Here is a 15,742-nt window from a genome sequence, read left to right as displayed (position 1 = left end):
TTCAAACATTTTAAAGCTAATTAATAATAATACATTTTGAGCGGTTAATAATAAATAAATATAGCAGACCAATTCTGTACTATTTATTCAGGTAAGCTGCAAAATATTCTCAAAACAAAGATCCTAGATTGGTCCAAAACCACAATAGCAACTCAACATTTAACAACCAGTAATGATCATGATCTTGTCATTCTCTGACATTTATTTTTGAAAAGTAAAAAAAAAATACTATGTATAATTTTGAAAGCTTCAATGCTGTTTTAATTGGAGAATTGTAACTCTGGTTCATTTCCCATTTTTTTGAACTAGTGAAAAAGCAAAGTCTCCTTCAGATCTAATAGTATGAACCAAAGTTCTGTTGGAGCATTCTTAATTGTAATTATTTCTCAAAGTTATATTTGCTTTGAAACATAGATCTAAATTCTCTCAACACGAGTGGAAAGCAAATTACAATCCTTTTCTGACTAAAGGGTCAGATTATTAATAGTAGAAGGGGTTCAGTAAGAAGCATATCGTGCTGAAAGCCTGCTGTGAAGTTTGTGAAGATTCAAGAGCACAAGACCCCCTCCCCAGTCTTCAGATCCAGCTCACAGCAATGCAGCGACATCTAGTGTTTCTGTCTACGGAAAGATTACCTGTCTAAGAAAAAAAATTCAGTGCAAATGTGTCTTCATTTCAGAAACACCATAAAGAAAACAATTAAGATGCAGTGTTCAAATCAATTAATCCCTATTAAATAAAATTAAACCGTGCAACAACTGACACAGAAAGCAACACAATAGTTAAAATAATCAATCATTAATAACTACAACAAACACTTGAGGTACAGTCGTAATAGCTTCTCCGAACTAATCCAACTGTGTTCAGAGATACTACCAGTACCCCTCATGATTGAGAAGATATTCTGTAGAACGTACATTAGTCAGCAGGCAAGAGAATTCAGAATTTAGGTAGTTGTCCATGAGCAAACTCCGTTTCTTGGAAACAACAGGAATAAATGCCATCTTAATCTGACCCCAGCCACTCATACCTGATCCAACAACATTCTACTAATCTGCCCATTTGCTTTATCCACTTCTCTGTCTTCTATTTTCCCTGGTTTTCCAACCCTAATCATGCAAAAGATAATCCCCAGCCTTTCCACAAGAGGCTGAAAAGGTACTAAATAGACATTCTACTCAGAGGAGGGAAAAGGTGGGCAAGATCAGCTGTTAGCCATGATGTGTGGGAATTCTGGGAGTTGAAGTTCAAGATCTCTGAGTGGACCAGCTTGAGTAAAGGTAGATAAGATGGGATAGCAGGATGAGCCACTATGCAGACACTGACTTGCTATGTGTGTTTAACTGTGCAAAAGGTAACAAGCTGATTGAACCATGAATCATCTCCTTTCATATTCTCTTCTGCATTTTCACCAGGAATAAAATCCTAACTGGGATGTTGTGGGAATTCTGCACATCTCCCTTCCATAAATATGGGAAAAGCAGAGGTGTTTGTGGAGTAAGCCAGAAAGGGCATTTATGATTTTAAGCATCATTCATCCACACCACTGCCTAAATTTTCCACAGTGGTTCCTGAGTGCATGTGAAAAGCCACGCATCTACCAAAGCTGTTCCCCACTTGTCCTTGGCAAAATCCGTGTTTACTGCACTGTTTACCTTCTATTTAACGGAATTAACAAACTCCCTATCGGAAAATGTACACATTAAACTCAAAACCAGTGACAAAAGCACGTCATCCCACCGTGGCATGGATTGATGCGCGCATTTGCGTAAGCATAACTGCGGGAAGCGCAGAGCCAGCGGGGTGAAAACATGGAAAAAGTGGGAGAAAAGAGATACTCAAATGGAGGAAGTTCGCAAGCACCTTTTCCGCCAGAGTTGCTTTTGAACCTCTTCCTGCCGAGGTATGTTCACGTCTGTTGCACGGTCACTTGTGACGTTCTTTCTCCCGTTGGAAACGTCTGGATATAACAAGCCCGCGCTGGTCCTGAATTCCAAGCCACCGGTATGCATCAAGAAAAGTACGCGGCCTTTGCGGGGCGGCGGGGAGGGACGCCTGGTTGTCGGACTACTTGTTAGAGGCGGCGCGTCTAAAGAGCCTGTTGCACGCAGGATGCGCTTCGCTGTCGCCGCGGCACGTGTGAGCGGGGAGGGTTCTGCCCGCGGCCGTTGCGTGTGCGGGGCGCGTCCTTCTTTCTTCGACGGCCGCTCCGCCTGCCGGGTATGAGAGCCGAGCCCAGGCCCCGGCGCCAGCTCCGGTCTTCCCCGGGTGCCTGAGCCTCCGTTACCATGAGCGCGCGCTTTCCGCGCCCAGGGCAGCAGCGAGACAGGTCCCGCGGGCGGAGCCCCGTCGCCGCGATCCACTTCTGCGCTCTCGGGCGCGGTGCCTCTGTCGGACTCGCGCGTGATCCCCGGCTCTTTTCCTCACCTGCTGCTCCAGTCCGGAGAACCGCAGCTGCTGCTACGGCGGCGGCAAGTAAGTAGGCGTGATCCGTTCCTCTCTTCCTCCTCCGCTCCCTTCTCTTCCAGAGGCCATCCTGTGCTGCCTGCTCGACCGAAAGTTGCTGGCGAAACTTTCTGCAGTGCCCCAGAACGAGACGCCCCGTTTGCAGCTTCGTCCATTCCAGAAGGAAAGAAACTAAGCGCCTCCGGCGATTTAATGCAGATAATGCCATAACAGCTTCCTTGTCTGGTCCTGGAGAAGGGAAATATTGAAGGATTGATGCGCATAAGGCTTCCTTCTTTCTCTCCCCCCCCCCTCCCGCGCTCACCCTTTCGCAACTTGCAAATGCAAGTTTTCATCTGTTTTGGAACCGGGAACTGAAAGGAAAGGGTCTTGATCTAATCCGGATTCACGGATATTGCCTACTATTGCTTGAATGGTTTCTTTGCTCAGTGCACCATTTCTACTTAATTCGAGCCTGAAAGCTGGAAAAGCTCTGAAGCGTATTGGTGTATGTGTGTGCCTTTATTCCCGTTATTTTCATAGCTGTCCAATTCTCTCTTCCCAGTCCCTCTTTGAGGCAGTTTCATTTTTAAATACCTTTCTCCTTTCCTCATCCTTTCCATGCTTATTCAGGAAAAATAAATATGGTCTGTTGACTCCAGACTACCATAAATCCCACTTCCTACCTAGTGAGATGCCTGGAATTGTAGCTTTCATTTAGCAGGATCCTTTCTCGTTTTCACTTCCACCTGTGACATAGCAGTTGTCCTAATGTAGAATCCCATAATTACAAAATGGTTGTTTGGGCTAACTAGTATAACATAAAAGGGTTTGATTGCATGGAGCAGTATTTTCCATTGTTTTGTATTCTGTATGTAGAAAGTTCACTTTTGTGTGATCCTGGCTTTCCCAATAAATCAAAGCAGCTTGCTTTGTTTTGCGTGAGGGGCTAAAATGTGTTCAGATAGCAGAATTTATTTCATTTTCAGGCTGTGGTTTGTTCTGGGCAGTTGTCAGAGCTTCTCCCCCCCCCCCTCCTTTTTTTCTCTCTCTTAACTTTATGCATTGTTTTCTCAGTTTGAACTGTGGGATAGGGATAAGTTAGTTTTCACCATAGTAACCCCTGGTTAGCAGTTCTAAGAAGGAAGCATTATTACTTTCATTTATTCTAAATGAGTTTCTGTTTACTGACTTCATCAGGAATGCATTTCAATTACTTGTCCTTTGCAGCATTTTCTGTTGCAGTCTTTTGATTTTCCCCATGGCTGCAATGCATCTGAAACCTGTTTACTCAGAATATTATGGATTGCTTCTTTATCCCCATTTCATCTTCTCTCAGCAAGGGCAACTCTGTAGCTAGAACTAATTGTGAATAGATTTGTTTTATTTGCACAATTCTGCTCTAGAAAGGACAAGTTAACTTTTCAGTAGTTAGGGCCCGAGGTTGGTCATTGTTTTCTCTTTAAATAGAAGACTAAGCTAAAACTTTGACATAGTATTGAATTTCTCGATTGCTTTCCCCAGATTCCTTGGGATAAAATTGGACAACTTAATAGCTGCAGGTTAGATAATTAAGCAAAATTCTTGTCTTATATTGGTGAAAACTCAGATATGCTACTACTGTCATTTTTGCTACAGCTTCCATAACTCACTTTTATCAGTACAGAGCTAAAATTTAAGATTATATGGGTTTTAAAGCTAGCAAATCAGAATTTGAAAAGTATTTTGAATGACAGATACATAATACCCCTCTGGCTGGTTTTTAAGGCTTTTTATGACACAATGCCTTCTCTATGTGTTGGATTTGACTTCTCATTATCCCTATAGGGATAGTCATGGGAGAAAACTTGCCTAAGAAGTACTATCTTTGTTTATGTGGTAGAGATAAATCTTTTGACATTTGGAGCTTTCCTTCACTTTATTGCTATAAAGTAGATCAGGGAAAAATTAATATTGAATTAGCAATAATAACTAATCTAGCACTTGTTTTCATTAGCCATTCAGTGCCTTCCACTCTTCTGATCAACTGATACCCAGAGCTTCTCGCCTGTGGAAGTCACATAAGACCATCACAACTTTCAGCTGTCAGCAGCTATTTCCTCCATAAAAACGACACGTACTTTTAATTTCTCTTGGTAATGTCTTTTTGAAAAGGCCATTCATTATGTTGGGACATGAACACATTTTACTATAGGGAGGAATAATAAATGGCAGTTAAGCTTTCCCAGCCCTCAGAAGTCTGTTCAGACTTTCATGGTTTATAGCATTTTATAGCACATTATCATTTTCATCCAAGAAACTGCTCTGCAGTTGCCTGCAACACAAAATGGTAGCAAGTTCTTTTCACAGGATCACTGATTACATCAGAGATGCATTGCAGAAATCAGAAATGCTGCAGAGGAAATTTGAAAGTGGCATTTTAACACTGAAGTTGCTGCCTCTGTTCCCTCATTTGAGAAGGACAAAAATTCTGTTCCATTTGACTTGACAAGGTCTTCCTGCTTCTTGCAGAGAGAGAACTAATCATACAGCTTCCTAAATCTGATTTTGTGAATATAGTGAGGGTGAGGCTTTTTTTCCCTTTATTACACAAAATGTTGTTGCTTAGGAGATATATTGTCCAATTCTGTGCATACTCACTGAAAAATCAGTAATCCTGTTGAATGGGATTTAACTCAATTTGACGTACATAGGATTTTATCATATAGTTTTTTTCAACTTTATGGTTTTAAGAGGGTCTGTATGTCACCCATTTTTTTGCATACATACCGACAGAAAGTTGTTTCAGCGTGGAATGGAACAGGAGCACCATTCAGTAGTACTTTTTGCCCAAAGTCACAAATAGTTATTAAACATCAACTTTCCTTAAGTTGGCAACCTTCAGTGGGCTGGACTCTAGTTTCAGTCTTCTGGATATCATGGCTAAAAAAAAGAGTATTTGGGATCTAGCCCAGATAGAGGGTGCCAGATTAAGAGAAGGCTCCCATACATTACAGCTGGGTTTACAGAAGATGTTTAAATGAATTACTGAACTGACATATTTTCTGGACCTGTATAATACTTGGTCTCCCAGCAAGCAAAAGGGCTGTGATTTCCCAACACAATAAGGCCCCAAGAAAGTAATCACATTTATCAGGCAGGGTAAATACAGCCATTAGGCTTTAAATATATTTTGTAAACCTGATCAATCTAAAACATCATAACTGCTCTATAAACATCTGCTAGCTGCTGGACAGAGCTGTAGAATGTGAAGCACATTTTTACTTATTTATTTCTCTGCAGGATAAAATTGTCTGTCTATTTTCACGAAGCACATAATATCTGCAAGCTGACCTAGAAGTTATCCCTTTTTCCTTGAAGCCTGCAAAGATCTTTCCCTATCTAAATGTTTTATTGCACAAAGCCTTGTTTTGTCAGACAGGATTCAGGGTGAATCCAGAGAAACTTTCTCTTGAACAAGGTGGCAAAGATTGGAAGCTGAATGTTGGTGTTTGTTTGTCACAGATGGCCAGTTCTTCCTATGTAACTTGATTGAAAATCTTAGAGGATAGCGATCAGAATACCAATGTCCTGGAGAACTTTTGTCCATTCCATCATGAAAGCAAAAGCTAGTAATGGTAAGATATGGAGAGAGATCCTGGAAACTCTTCCTCCAGATGGTGTCAAGGGAAACTCCAGCCTTCCTTTTTCACACATAAACATATGTCCTGCTGGCTAAATATGGATGAGTACTGCCAACTGGCATGAAAGAAATTGACCATTTCACAATTCTGTTATTCCTCATATGAAGGGAGCTTAGTAAATATGGCTTAATATTAACCAAGCTAATCTAGGATATGGACTCCAAACAACACAGCAAGCCACATCTAGCTATGGTCTGCCAATTTCCCTTATTTCTGGTTAGTATTTCAGAAGCTTTTGTATGACTGGCTACTTCTCCATCCCCAAATGTCCTTGCACTAGAAGATTGGTTGATCTATATCATCACCTTGTTCCTGCACAATATTAGAGCTAAGTCATCAGAAGAAAGGTGGCAGAAAGCTGATTTTTTTTTCTCCAGTTTTCCCCCCATCCTTGTTTTCAAGGTGAAGGCTGGTGTACCTTGAGAAATTAAAAATGAATAGGAAGCAGTAAAGCAGTTATCCAATGGTTTCGGGATCCTGCACCTTTTTCTTGAAGGAATCAAGTCTGCTACTGATATGTGCACTATACAGATCAAGCCATGTTGTTCACATCATATTGTAATATATCTAAAAGACATTATAAAAAAACAGATGTGTTGCTTCCTAGAGAAGAAAGATACTACTGGATAGGACAGTAGCCACAAATAAAATCAAGTGGAGAAGTAATAATATCAAAATGGGGTGCTTGACTTAAATTCCTAATGATTATATTCATAGAATTTTTGGGTAGCATCATGGAGTTGCAATTTCCTCCTATTTGGTGATATCAAGCCAATCCTGGCTGTCTTTGTAAAACTGAATTAGATTTGGACTTGATTTGTTCTGGGTGGGACCCATCAGAGTGGTAGGCTAGACTGGGAAGTAGAAAGAACATCTGGAACATTCTGCTGGTAAAACACTGCCATATTGTTACCAAGAAAACCACATTGGACATTTCTGGAAAGTCAGCAGAGAGGTTTGCTCAGCAGAGTAGAGCCTTTTCTACTCCCAAGTGGGAGCAAGAAAACAAAATATTTCCTCAAATACCAGATACAATAGTGATAGCCTTCCAAATTTTGCTAACAATCTGCTCTGTTAAATCTTGGCAACATGATCCAGAGAGAAAAATACTCCCTCAAGAGGTTGTCTGTGGACCATGAAGCAAAGCAGGCTGTGAACCATGGAAAGAAGGACAGAGAAGATGGGGGGGGGGGGGGGACACGAACACATGCACCCTCCCTCCTCCTCAGTTGTAGCAGACTCTAAAACTCTGGCCCAATGTCTATCCCACAACATTCATTTACTTCCTTCTGTAATAGAAATATGCATCTCTTATCATCCCGTCTCTTGCTCTCTCCACTGTAAAATACCCCTCTACCTCTCTTCTGCCTTGGCCAGTCCACCAGGACTAATAACCAGTTTAAGATGCCACTTATAAGAAGGATGTTAAGAAAACTGACCACAAGAGGTTGGACAAAGCTGAAGAGGGTCCCAGAGACCAAATCAGAGAAACATTGGAATATAGTAAGGTCAAGAGACAGTGCAGTACTATCTTCAAATATTAATAAGCTATAAATATATGTCTTCATTCTTGCTGACCTACCTCGCATCAGGAGCTCTTAATTCATTAAGTTTAAATGGCACTTAAACAGAACCCTTGCTGGTTTTGAAAGAAGAGAAAGGTCATCGCTAAACTGGAAGCAACTCTGTGTGTTACAAGTTTCCCAGACTTGACTTTCTGGATCTCTTCCACAAACTAATCTAAGCTGAATGTCAAGTGTACCTTAAAAACTGACAAAGTAAGAAGAGTTGAATGGCAAATAGTGCCTTCATGCTGTACATGATATGTAGACATGTTGTAAGCTGCCTAGAGTAGTCCCACAGTAAGTTAGACAGCAAATAAATTTAACAAATAAACAGGGAATGTATATTCATACGTACATTTATTCTCATATTGGTAACATGAAGAACCCTATTTGGTCAATTGCCCAATTATTCTGCACCATTTCCAAAAGATACTGACAACCATGCAAAGGCTGAGAATATTACTGTTTCTTTTTTCTTTTTTAATTTTTTACTAGAATTTTACAGTACAATAAAAGCATAAAAAATGAAAAGAACAATAAAAAGATAGGAAATAAGAAAAAAAATGAAAACAGAAGAAAGCCCTATAGAATTTTGAATCCAGCCTTTCTTTGTGTTGAGTAATTGCCATCTTTTTCTTCTCCTTCCTTCATCCTTCTAAATCCAAAATCCATAAGACATCAGTTCAGTCTTTTTTTTCTTTCAGCAAAAAGTCCCTATATGGCTTCCAGTCTTTTAAAAAAAAGTCTGCAGTTTTTGAGTATATTACTGTTTTAATGTACTTATTTAAGAAATGTATATGCTGTCTTTCGGGGGGGGGGGGGGTTCGTGGTAAATATAACCTCAAATTAAACAAAGTAGGTCTGGGTAAATCAACCCTGATCTGATTCCAGCTGGAGGTTTGTGTTTCAAGAGCAAGGCTCTATTCAAGTTTATTATTTGGGATTCAGTATCCACCTGATAGCGTTTACCTGCCTTCAAGATTCAATCCATAGTCTGTGATGGGAAAACTTCAACATGTCTGAAGCTGCTTCATTTTTGGCAGATGAAGATAAAAGTAGCAAAGATGCGAGACCCAGCCAAAGACTTTAAAACTGCCAAGTTTGTTTTGAAAACTTTCAAGAGTTTTATTACAATGCCATTTTAAAATATATCCCCATCAACCTTTAAAGCGAAAGTTGGCAGATGATAAAAGAACAGTGCAACAGATTCAAAATGTAAAACAAGTTCAAAATAGGATAATTGAACTTTGGTTATGTATGCTTCAAGTAAACATTCTGGATTGGTTTGTTTCATGATGCATCGTTTGTTTTGTCAGAAGTCTTCTCCAACACCAAGGTTCAGAAGCATCAGTTCTTTATCTATCTTGTTTCTTCAAAGTCCAAGGCAAATTTGGTATTGACTTCTCACTGGCAGAATTGATTACATTGGATTGTGGACTTTTTAGCAGTATACAAAATTAGAAGGATAGCAGAAATAGAATTGCCCAATGAGCTGCACTGCTATAGACAAACCATAGAGAATGCATCATTGGTAGCCTTAACACTTGCTATTTTTAGAGCGCAAAACATATGGAACATTGCCTATTAAGAACATCCATTCACTTATTATCAAGAGTCTTAAATCAAACCAGAATTGAAACTGAACAGAGTTCCCACATGTTGAGAAGATCGGCATGGAAATATAACATTGTATAAGCACATAGAAAGCAAAATTAATGTTTATGCTTGGCCTCATTAAGAAAAAAATTAGGAGTTAATAAAATAAATAAAATGCAAAGTAAGATTAGCTTTGTTGTTAAAAATATTGTTATAAATATTAAATATGAGCCAGCACTGTGCAGCAGCAGCTCTGAAAAATTAATAAGTATCTTTCAAATAACATGTCCCACGTTTTATGCCTATGGAGTTTCTCATTCATTCAGGTCATAGTTATCCCAAAGGTGCTTTTTCACGAGGCAACTGGACTTTGTTTTTTCTTGAAGAAAGTCCCATGATTTATATTTCCCAATTAATGTTCATAAGTCTGTATTTCTGTATTTGTATAGAAGAACTATTTATCTTTTTGATAATCTTTGATTACTTTTAAAAATAGTAGTTTTGCAGAGTTGTATTTAAATTATGGAAACAACACTTTGTAAAATGTCAGAAGAATTACTAAATGAGATTTCTAAGGGTCAATCAGTATTCGTCTCCCTCCTCATGACAGATAGAACCAATGATGTATCATAATAAGATTTGCAAAATGTTTTAAAAAGTCAACTTACTATATGTAGTTTTACTTAAATAGGAGGATGTATACTGATCACAGAATTTGAATAACCTTGGTGTACAACCATGATCAATTTATTGTTTTAGGACTAATAGTACTCTGTCCTAGATTTCCCCCCATACAATTAGTTTCTGCACCCAGAAATTTGTAGAATAGAAAATAGCATCATACCTTGAATATTGTACAATACACAGTAAATTTCACCATAAGAAATTGTGTGATTGAGGGAAAAGGTTCTGCAGAGACTTCTCCCCCAGACTTCTCTCCCTAGTGAACCTAGCAAGAATTAATGAGTAATATAATCAGCCTGCATTAGTGACTTTATTCACTAATACATGAATTACGGGCTCTAAATCTAGAAACAAGATTTATTAGTGACATACCTCTTCTATGTGCTATTAGCTACTCTCCTAGCCTGGCATCTGCATTGTACAGCCCCAGATTACATCTTAAAAGAGATGTTCCACCAAGAATGTAGATTTGACTCCTGCATATATTTGCTACTTTTCCAGCATTCTTTCCTTCCCCTAGATCCATTCCCATATCAAATATTTTATATAATTTTATCTTCATGCTCTTATAAATGGAGCGGCATGGTGGCTCAGTTGTTAAGACACTGGCCTTGTCAGCTAGAAAGCCAGCAACCCAGGTTTGAGAACTGAGCACCACATGACAGGGTGAGCTCCCGTCGTCACTCCAGCTCCTGCCAACCTAGCAGTTCGAAAACATGCAAATGCGAGTAGATAAATAGGTACCACTTCGGTGGGAAGGTAACAGCATTCCATGACATCATGCTGGCCATATGACCACAGAAATGTCTTCAGACAGCGCTGACTCAATTGAAAGTGAGATGAGCACTGCCCCCTAGAGTCACCAACAACTAGCGGAGTAAAGTCTGCAAAGACTTCTTTTACCTCTATAAATTATTTCCATTTCATACTACGCGTATATCAGTGATCTGCCAGATTGCAATGGTGGTGCCAGAGTTTCCATAATCCCCCAAAGTATCCATGAACTCCAAATAGAATAATAAAAATAGGTGGAATCTCATGAATCACGAATCTTCATGACTTTTACATGAGGCCTTGCGAGATTTCAATAAGCAACAATAACAATAACTGGAAGGAGGATGTAGAAATTTCCAATAGTTGGCTGTTTCCATTGTTTAATTTTTATTTTTTGGTTCTTGTGCAAATCCCATGCAGATTATTTCCCCCCCTTCCCCAATACCCAACATCGTATGAGGTACAGACATGAACTGATACTTTGTTTTTCCCCCTTCATTTTAGAAATTTGTAACTGGAGCCCTAAAGTGATGTGAAGTAAGCCGGTGATCAAGATGACTCTTCTCCCAGGAGAAAATTCAGACTATGACTACAGTGCCCTCAGCTGTGCTTCAGAAGCCTCCTTCAACCACCCTTTCTTTGCTGAAAGAGAAACTCTCAAAGGGGTCTTCTACCAAAGAGCCAAGCGTCTCCACCCTGGCAAAGACCTCTATGAAAGTGTTTGCCCAGAAGAAAGGAAACACCATATCATCATTAACGTGGGTGGCTTTAAATACTTGCTCCCCTGGACCACTCTTGATGAGTTCCCCATGACTCGCTTGGGACAGCTAAAATTCTGCAACAATTTTGATGATATCCTCAATATTTGTGACGATTATGATGTGACTTGCAACGAGTTCTTCTTTGATCGCAACCCAGGAGCATTTAGGACCATCTTGACTTTTCTGCAGGCAGGGAAGCTCCGGCTCTTGAGGGAGATGTGCGCCCTCTCCTTCCAGGAAGAGCTGCTTTACTGGGGCATTGAGGAGAACAGCCTAGAGTGGTGCTGCAAGAGAAGATACCTCCAGAAGATGGAGGAATTTGCAGAAATGAACGAACCAGAGGACGAGTTCACTGATTGCGAAAACCCCTCTGAAACAGCAGAGCCAAAAGCCAGCCGGTGCATGAAAAGGTTACAGGACATGGTGGAGAAGCCTCAGTCAGGTATCCCGGGGAAAGTGTTTGCCTGTTTATCGGTCCTCTTTGTGACAATCACAGCAGTTAATCTGTCTATCAGCACCATGCCTGGGTTACGAGAAGAAGAGGAACGCGTAAGTTGTCAGGGGGAGGGGGGGGAAGGCAGTTACCTGAAATTATCTCATTATCTGGAATTATTCTCTTTGCGGGGAATAAAAGTGTTGCTCACCCTTTGAATCCTCTTTTTGTGCAAGCAATGACGTTGGTCATAGTAACTGTGAAAGGGACCTCGGAGTGCTAGTGGACAATCAACTAAATATGAGCCAGCAGTGTGTGGCAGCAGCCAAAAAAGCCAATGCAATCCTAGGTTGCATTAATAGAGGGATAGAATCAAGATCATGTGAAGTGTTAATACAGCTCTATAAAGCCTTAGTAAGGCCACACCTAGAATATAGCATCCAGTTTTGGTCACCATGAAATAAAAAAACATAGACACCTTGGAAAGAGTGTAGAGGAGACCAACAAAGATGATTAAGGGCCGAGGGGCTAAAACAGTCACTAAATGAACTATTGTTAAGTTGAGGACTACTTATCTATTAGATGAATGTGGATAGATTTACAATAGGTGCAAGTGTGCATTTTTGTGGTGGGCTACCTCTTTTCTCCCCCACTTCCCTGGGGAATGTACTTCTTTTGAACTGAGTTTTGGTTTCCACTTTTGCTTCACGGTTCTCACCTTGATTCAGGTGTGTTGATAATAGAAGTACTTAACTGCCATTCAGTGGAATACTAGAAATCCTCACCTGAAATGCTGGGGCTGTTTTGGAGCATTTGATAGAAGAGCAAGGCCAAAGCGAAGCCAACATGCATCCTGAAGGAGAGTTCATTCAGAACTGCTTTTTTAAAAGAATGCAGCTCATTTAATAAAGCCTTAAAAACAGAATGAAGAGTTTGCTTCTATCCATCAATATAAATTATGGATTTTAGCATTTTGTCTGATAGCATTTTTCATATTTCACATTCAATATTATATATAAGAGTGTTAGAAACAATAAGATTAGTAAACATTAACATACCAAGGTTGCTTAAAGTATTCTGCATTAATAAATGCTGCTAGAAGAATTCAAGGGATGTAACATCAATATTAATATATATTTTAACATTAAAGAGGGTTTGCAAATAACAAAGAATTTTGGATTTTGAGTTTGGGCCAGTCACTTTATCTCAGCCTAATCTGTCACAAAGTTATTGGGATTGTAAAATGAAGGATGACTCATTGATGCAGTTTTAAGCTTCTTAGAGAAATGGTACAATAGAAACTGAAGTATTGTGCTTTTTTCCTACTGTATTCAGCATGTACTGTAACATATTTTGCTAATTTTGGTGCTGGATATTTGTTGCTAGACCCAGTTGTTTATTTTGCCTGTTGCACTATACAAGGACAAATGTGACTGGTCTTCAAAGGAATTTTCAATCTAATTTAAATTTTATTTCCAATAGACGGGGATTGGAAGTGAGGGAATGGAGATATGCATAAGAGGAGCTGTGGTAGTGCAGTGGTTATAATGCAGTACTGCAGGCTACTTCTGCTGACTGCCAGCTGCCAGCAGTTCAGCAGTTCAATTCTCGCTCAAGGTTGACTCAGCCTTCCATCCTTCCGAGTTTGGTAAAATGAGGACCCAGATTATTGGGGGGCAATAGTCTGACTCTGTAAACCACTTAGAGAGGGCTGTAAAGCACTGTGAAGGAGCGTGTAAGTCTAAGTGTTATTACTATTAATTAACACATAGTGTAGCTAAATTATAGTAAGGAATAAGGTAGTGTGTAGTAAATTTTCTTGAAAGGATGTAGTGGTCTAAGAAAAAAGTAAAATCTTGGATTGGAATTATTTTCTGAATATTAAAAACAGTCTTTCCAGGGGAATCAGGAAAATATAAATGGAGAAAAGATCCAAACAATTCTACTTGTTTGAATTGGATAAAATCAGAGAAATATGAGGGGATCTGCCACGATTGTTAGAAAGCACCCTGTAGCAAAGATGTCATACAGAATTACTGCATTTACTGGAAAAACTAAATTCTCTATCCCCACTTAATGCTATTTTAGAATGGGAGAATCACTGTAGATTCATTTGTTGAGAAGGGAAGTAAATAAGATGGGGTGGTTTGGTTTTGTTGTTTGAATTTTTGTTGCATTCTAAACTGCTTTTTGGCAGGGAGATTGTTTTAAATTCACGATGAGCTCTGTTTCTGGAAAATATGATGAAATAAACTACTTATCTTACTACAGAGACAGGAATACAGCCAACCAGACAATCTCGCTGGTATGTAATGTTTGTTGAAGTAAAGTAAAAAAGAAGAATTCTAGCGACTACTCTGTTTTAAGAGCAAATTGCCTATGTAGAAATAATATTCAAACCCTTTTACACCTCTTCTTGTAATTCCTGCTCTATATTATAGGCTGCCTGGCCCCTGTTCTGCTGGAGGGAGGGAAGGGAGTAGATGTCATCTGTCCATTGTATTTGCAACAGTCAAATTTGCTATCATGTTTTTTTTCACAGACCATGTAAGAAATAATTGACACTCCACTGACCTAAGTATGCCTTGGTTTGCGGCAGTTGGATAATTTTTCTGTTCTTTGTGAACTGTTTCTGTGACATTTGCCAAGTGACATGATGCTCATACGGTGTCACCTTCCCTCCTACTCCAGGGTGAATGTTCTCAAATGTGCTACAACATTTTCATTGTGGAATCAGTCTGCGTCGGATGGTTTTCCTTGGAATTCCTCTTGAGATTCATCCAGGCACCAAGCAAATTTGTGTTTCTGCGGCACCCTCTGACATTAATTGATATAATTGCCATCCTGCCCTATTATATCACTTTGCTACTAGACAGTGCTTCAGTGAGTAGTAATAAAAAGCCAAGCTCTGGCAACATCTACCTGGATAAGGTAGGCCTGGTGCTCCGTATACTCCGTGCCTTGAGGATTCTCTATGTCATGCGGCTCGCCAGGCATTCACTAGGTCTGCAGACCCTGGGACTCACAGCTCGTAGGTGCACACGTGAATTTGGACTATTGCTGCTGTTCCTTTGTGTAGCCATTGCACTTTTTGCTCCCCTCTTGTATGTGATTGAAAACGAGATGGCAGACTCTCAGGAGTTCACCAGTATCCCTGCTTGCTATTGGTGGGCCGTTATCACCATGACAACAGTGGGCTACGGCGATATGGTACCTAGAAGCATCCCAGGCCAAGTGGTGGCTCTGAGCAGCATCTTGAGTGGCATCCTTCTCATGGCCTTTCCTGTCACTTCCATCTTCCACACATTTTCTCGTTCATACATTGAGCTAAAGCAAGAGCAAGAGAGAATTATGTACAGGAGGGCCCAGTTCTTAATGAAAACCAAATCCCAATTAAGCAATGCATCACAAGGGAGCAACATATTTCCGAATGTGTCTTCAGAGACCAGAGACAATGTCTGATAACGGAAGTTTCTACGTCTGCCTGTTGCTGGGAAGCAGGAATAGCTTTCCTCTTGGCATTTGCGTCTGGAGGCACTTGGGAAACCTATTGTACAAACAACGTGCAAAAGGCTTATAGCCATGTTGACAGTGAGAACTTAACCATTATGCATATCCACACTATTATTAGGACTTGAAATAAGATTACTGCTTTTGGGCAGACTCCACAAAGGAGGAGTGACTTCTTCATAAGATCACAAAGCCATTTGAAAGGGAAAAGAAAATGAGCATTATTGGCTAGAAGGAGAAGAGTGTAGAGTTACACACAGGCTGCAAATATTCCATTTGTAATATAACAAA

General features: G+C 39.9%; 1 protein-coding gene across 1 annotated transcript; it reads left to right on the top strand.

Annotated features, from left to right (window-relative positions):
• The first annotated feature begins 11,301 nt into the window (after positions 1–11,301).
• On the top strand, positions 11,302–15,403 carry KCNG1 (potassium voltage-gated channel modifier subfamily G member 1). The gene is made up of 2 exons (XM_015819290.1): positions 11,302–12,057; positions 14,633–15,403. Exons 1-2 carry the CDS (start codon positions 11,302–11,304, stop codon positions 15,401–15,403), a joined length of 1,527 nt encoding a protein of 508 aa, XP_015674776.1.
• Positions 15,404–15,742: the final 339 nt, after the last annotated feature.

This window comes from Protobothrops mucrosquamatus, unplaced genomic scaffold (assembly GCF_001527695.2).
Source record: "Protobothrops mucrosquamatus isolate PMUCROS unplaced genomic scaffold, P.Mucros_1.0 scaffold888, whole genome shotgun sequence".
Taxonomy (NCBI): domain Eukaryota; kingdom Metazoa; phylum Chordata; class Lepidosauria; order Squamata; family Viperidae; genus Protobothrops; species Protobothrops mucrosquamatus.
The sequence above is the reverse complement of the archived record's forward strand: the minus strand, read 5'-3'. Positions and strand labels throughout refer to the sequence as shown.

Excerpts from the sequence above, each read along its gene's own strand:
- KCNG1 (XM_015819290.1), top strand. The coding sequence starts at position 11,302 with ATGACTCTTCTCCCAGGAGAAAATTCAGACTATGACTACAGTGCCCTC. Across the intron at positions 12,058-14,632 it reads TACGAGAAGAAGAGGAACGC|GGTGAATGTTCTCAAATGTG; the intron begins GTAAGTTGTCAG and ends CTCCTACTCCAG.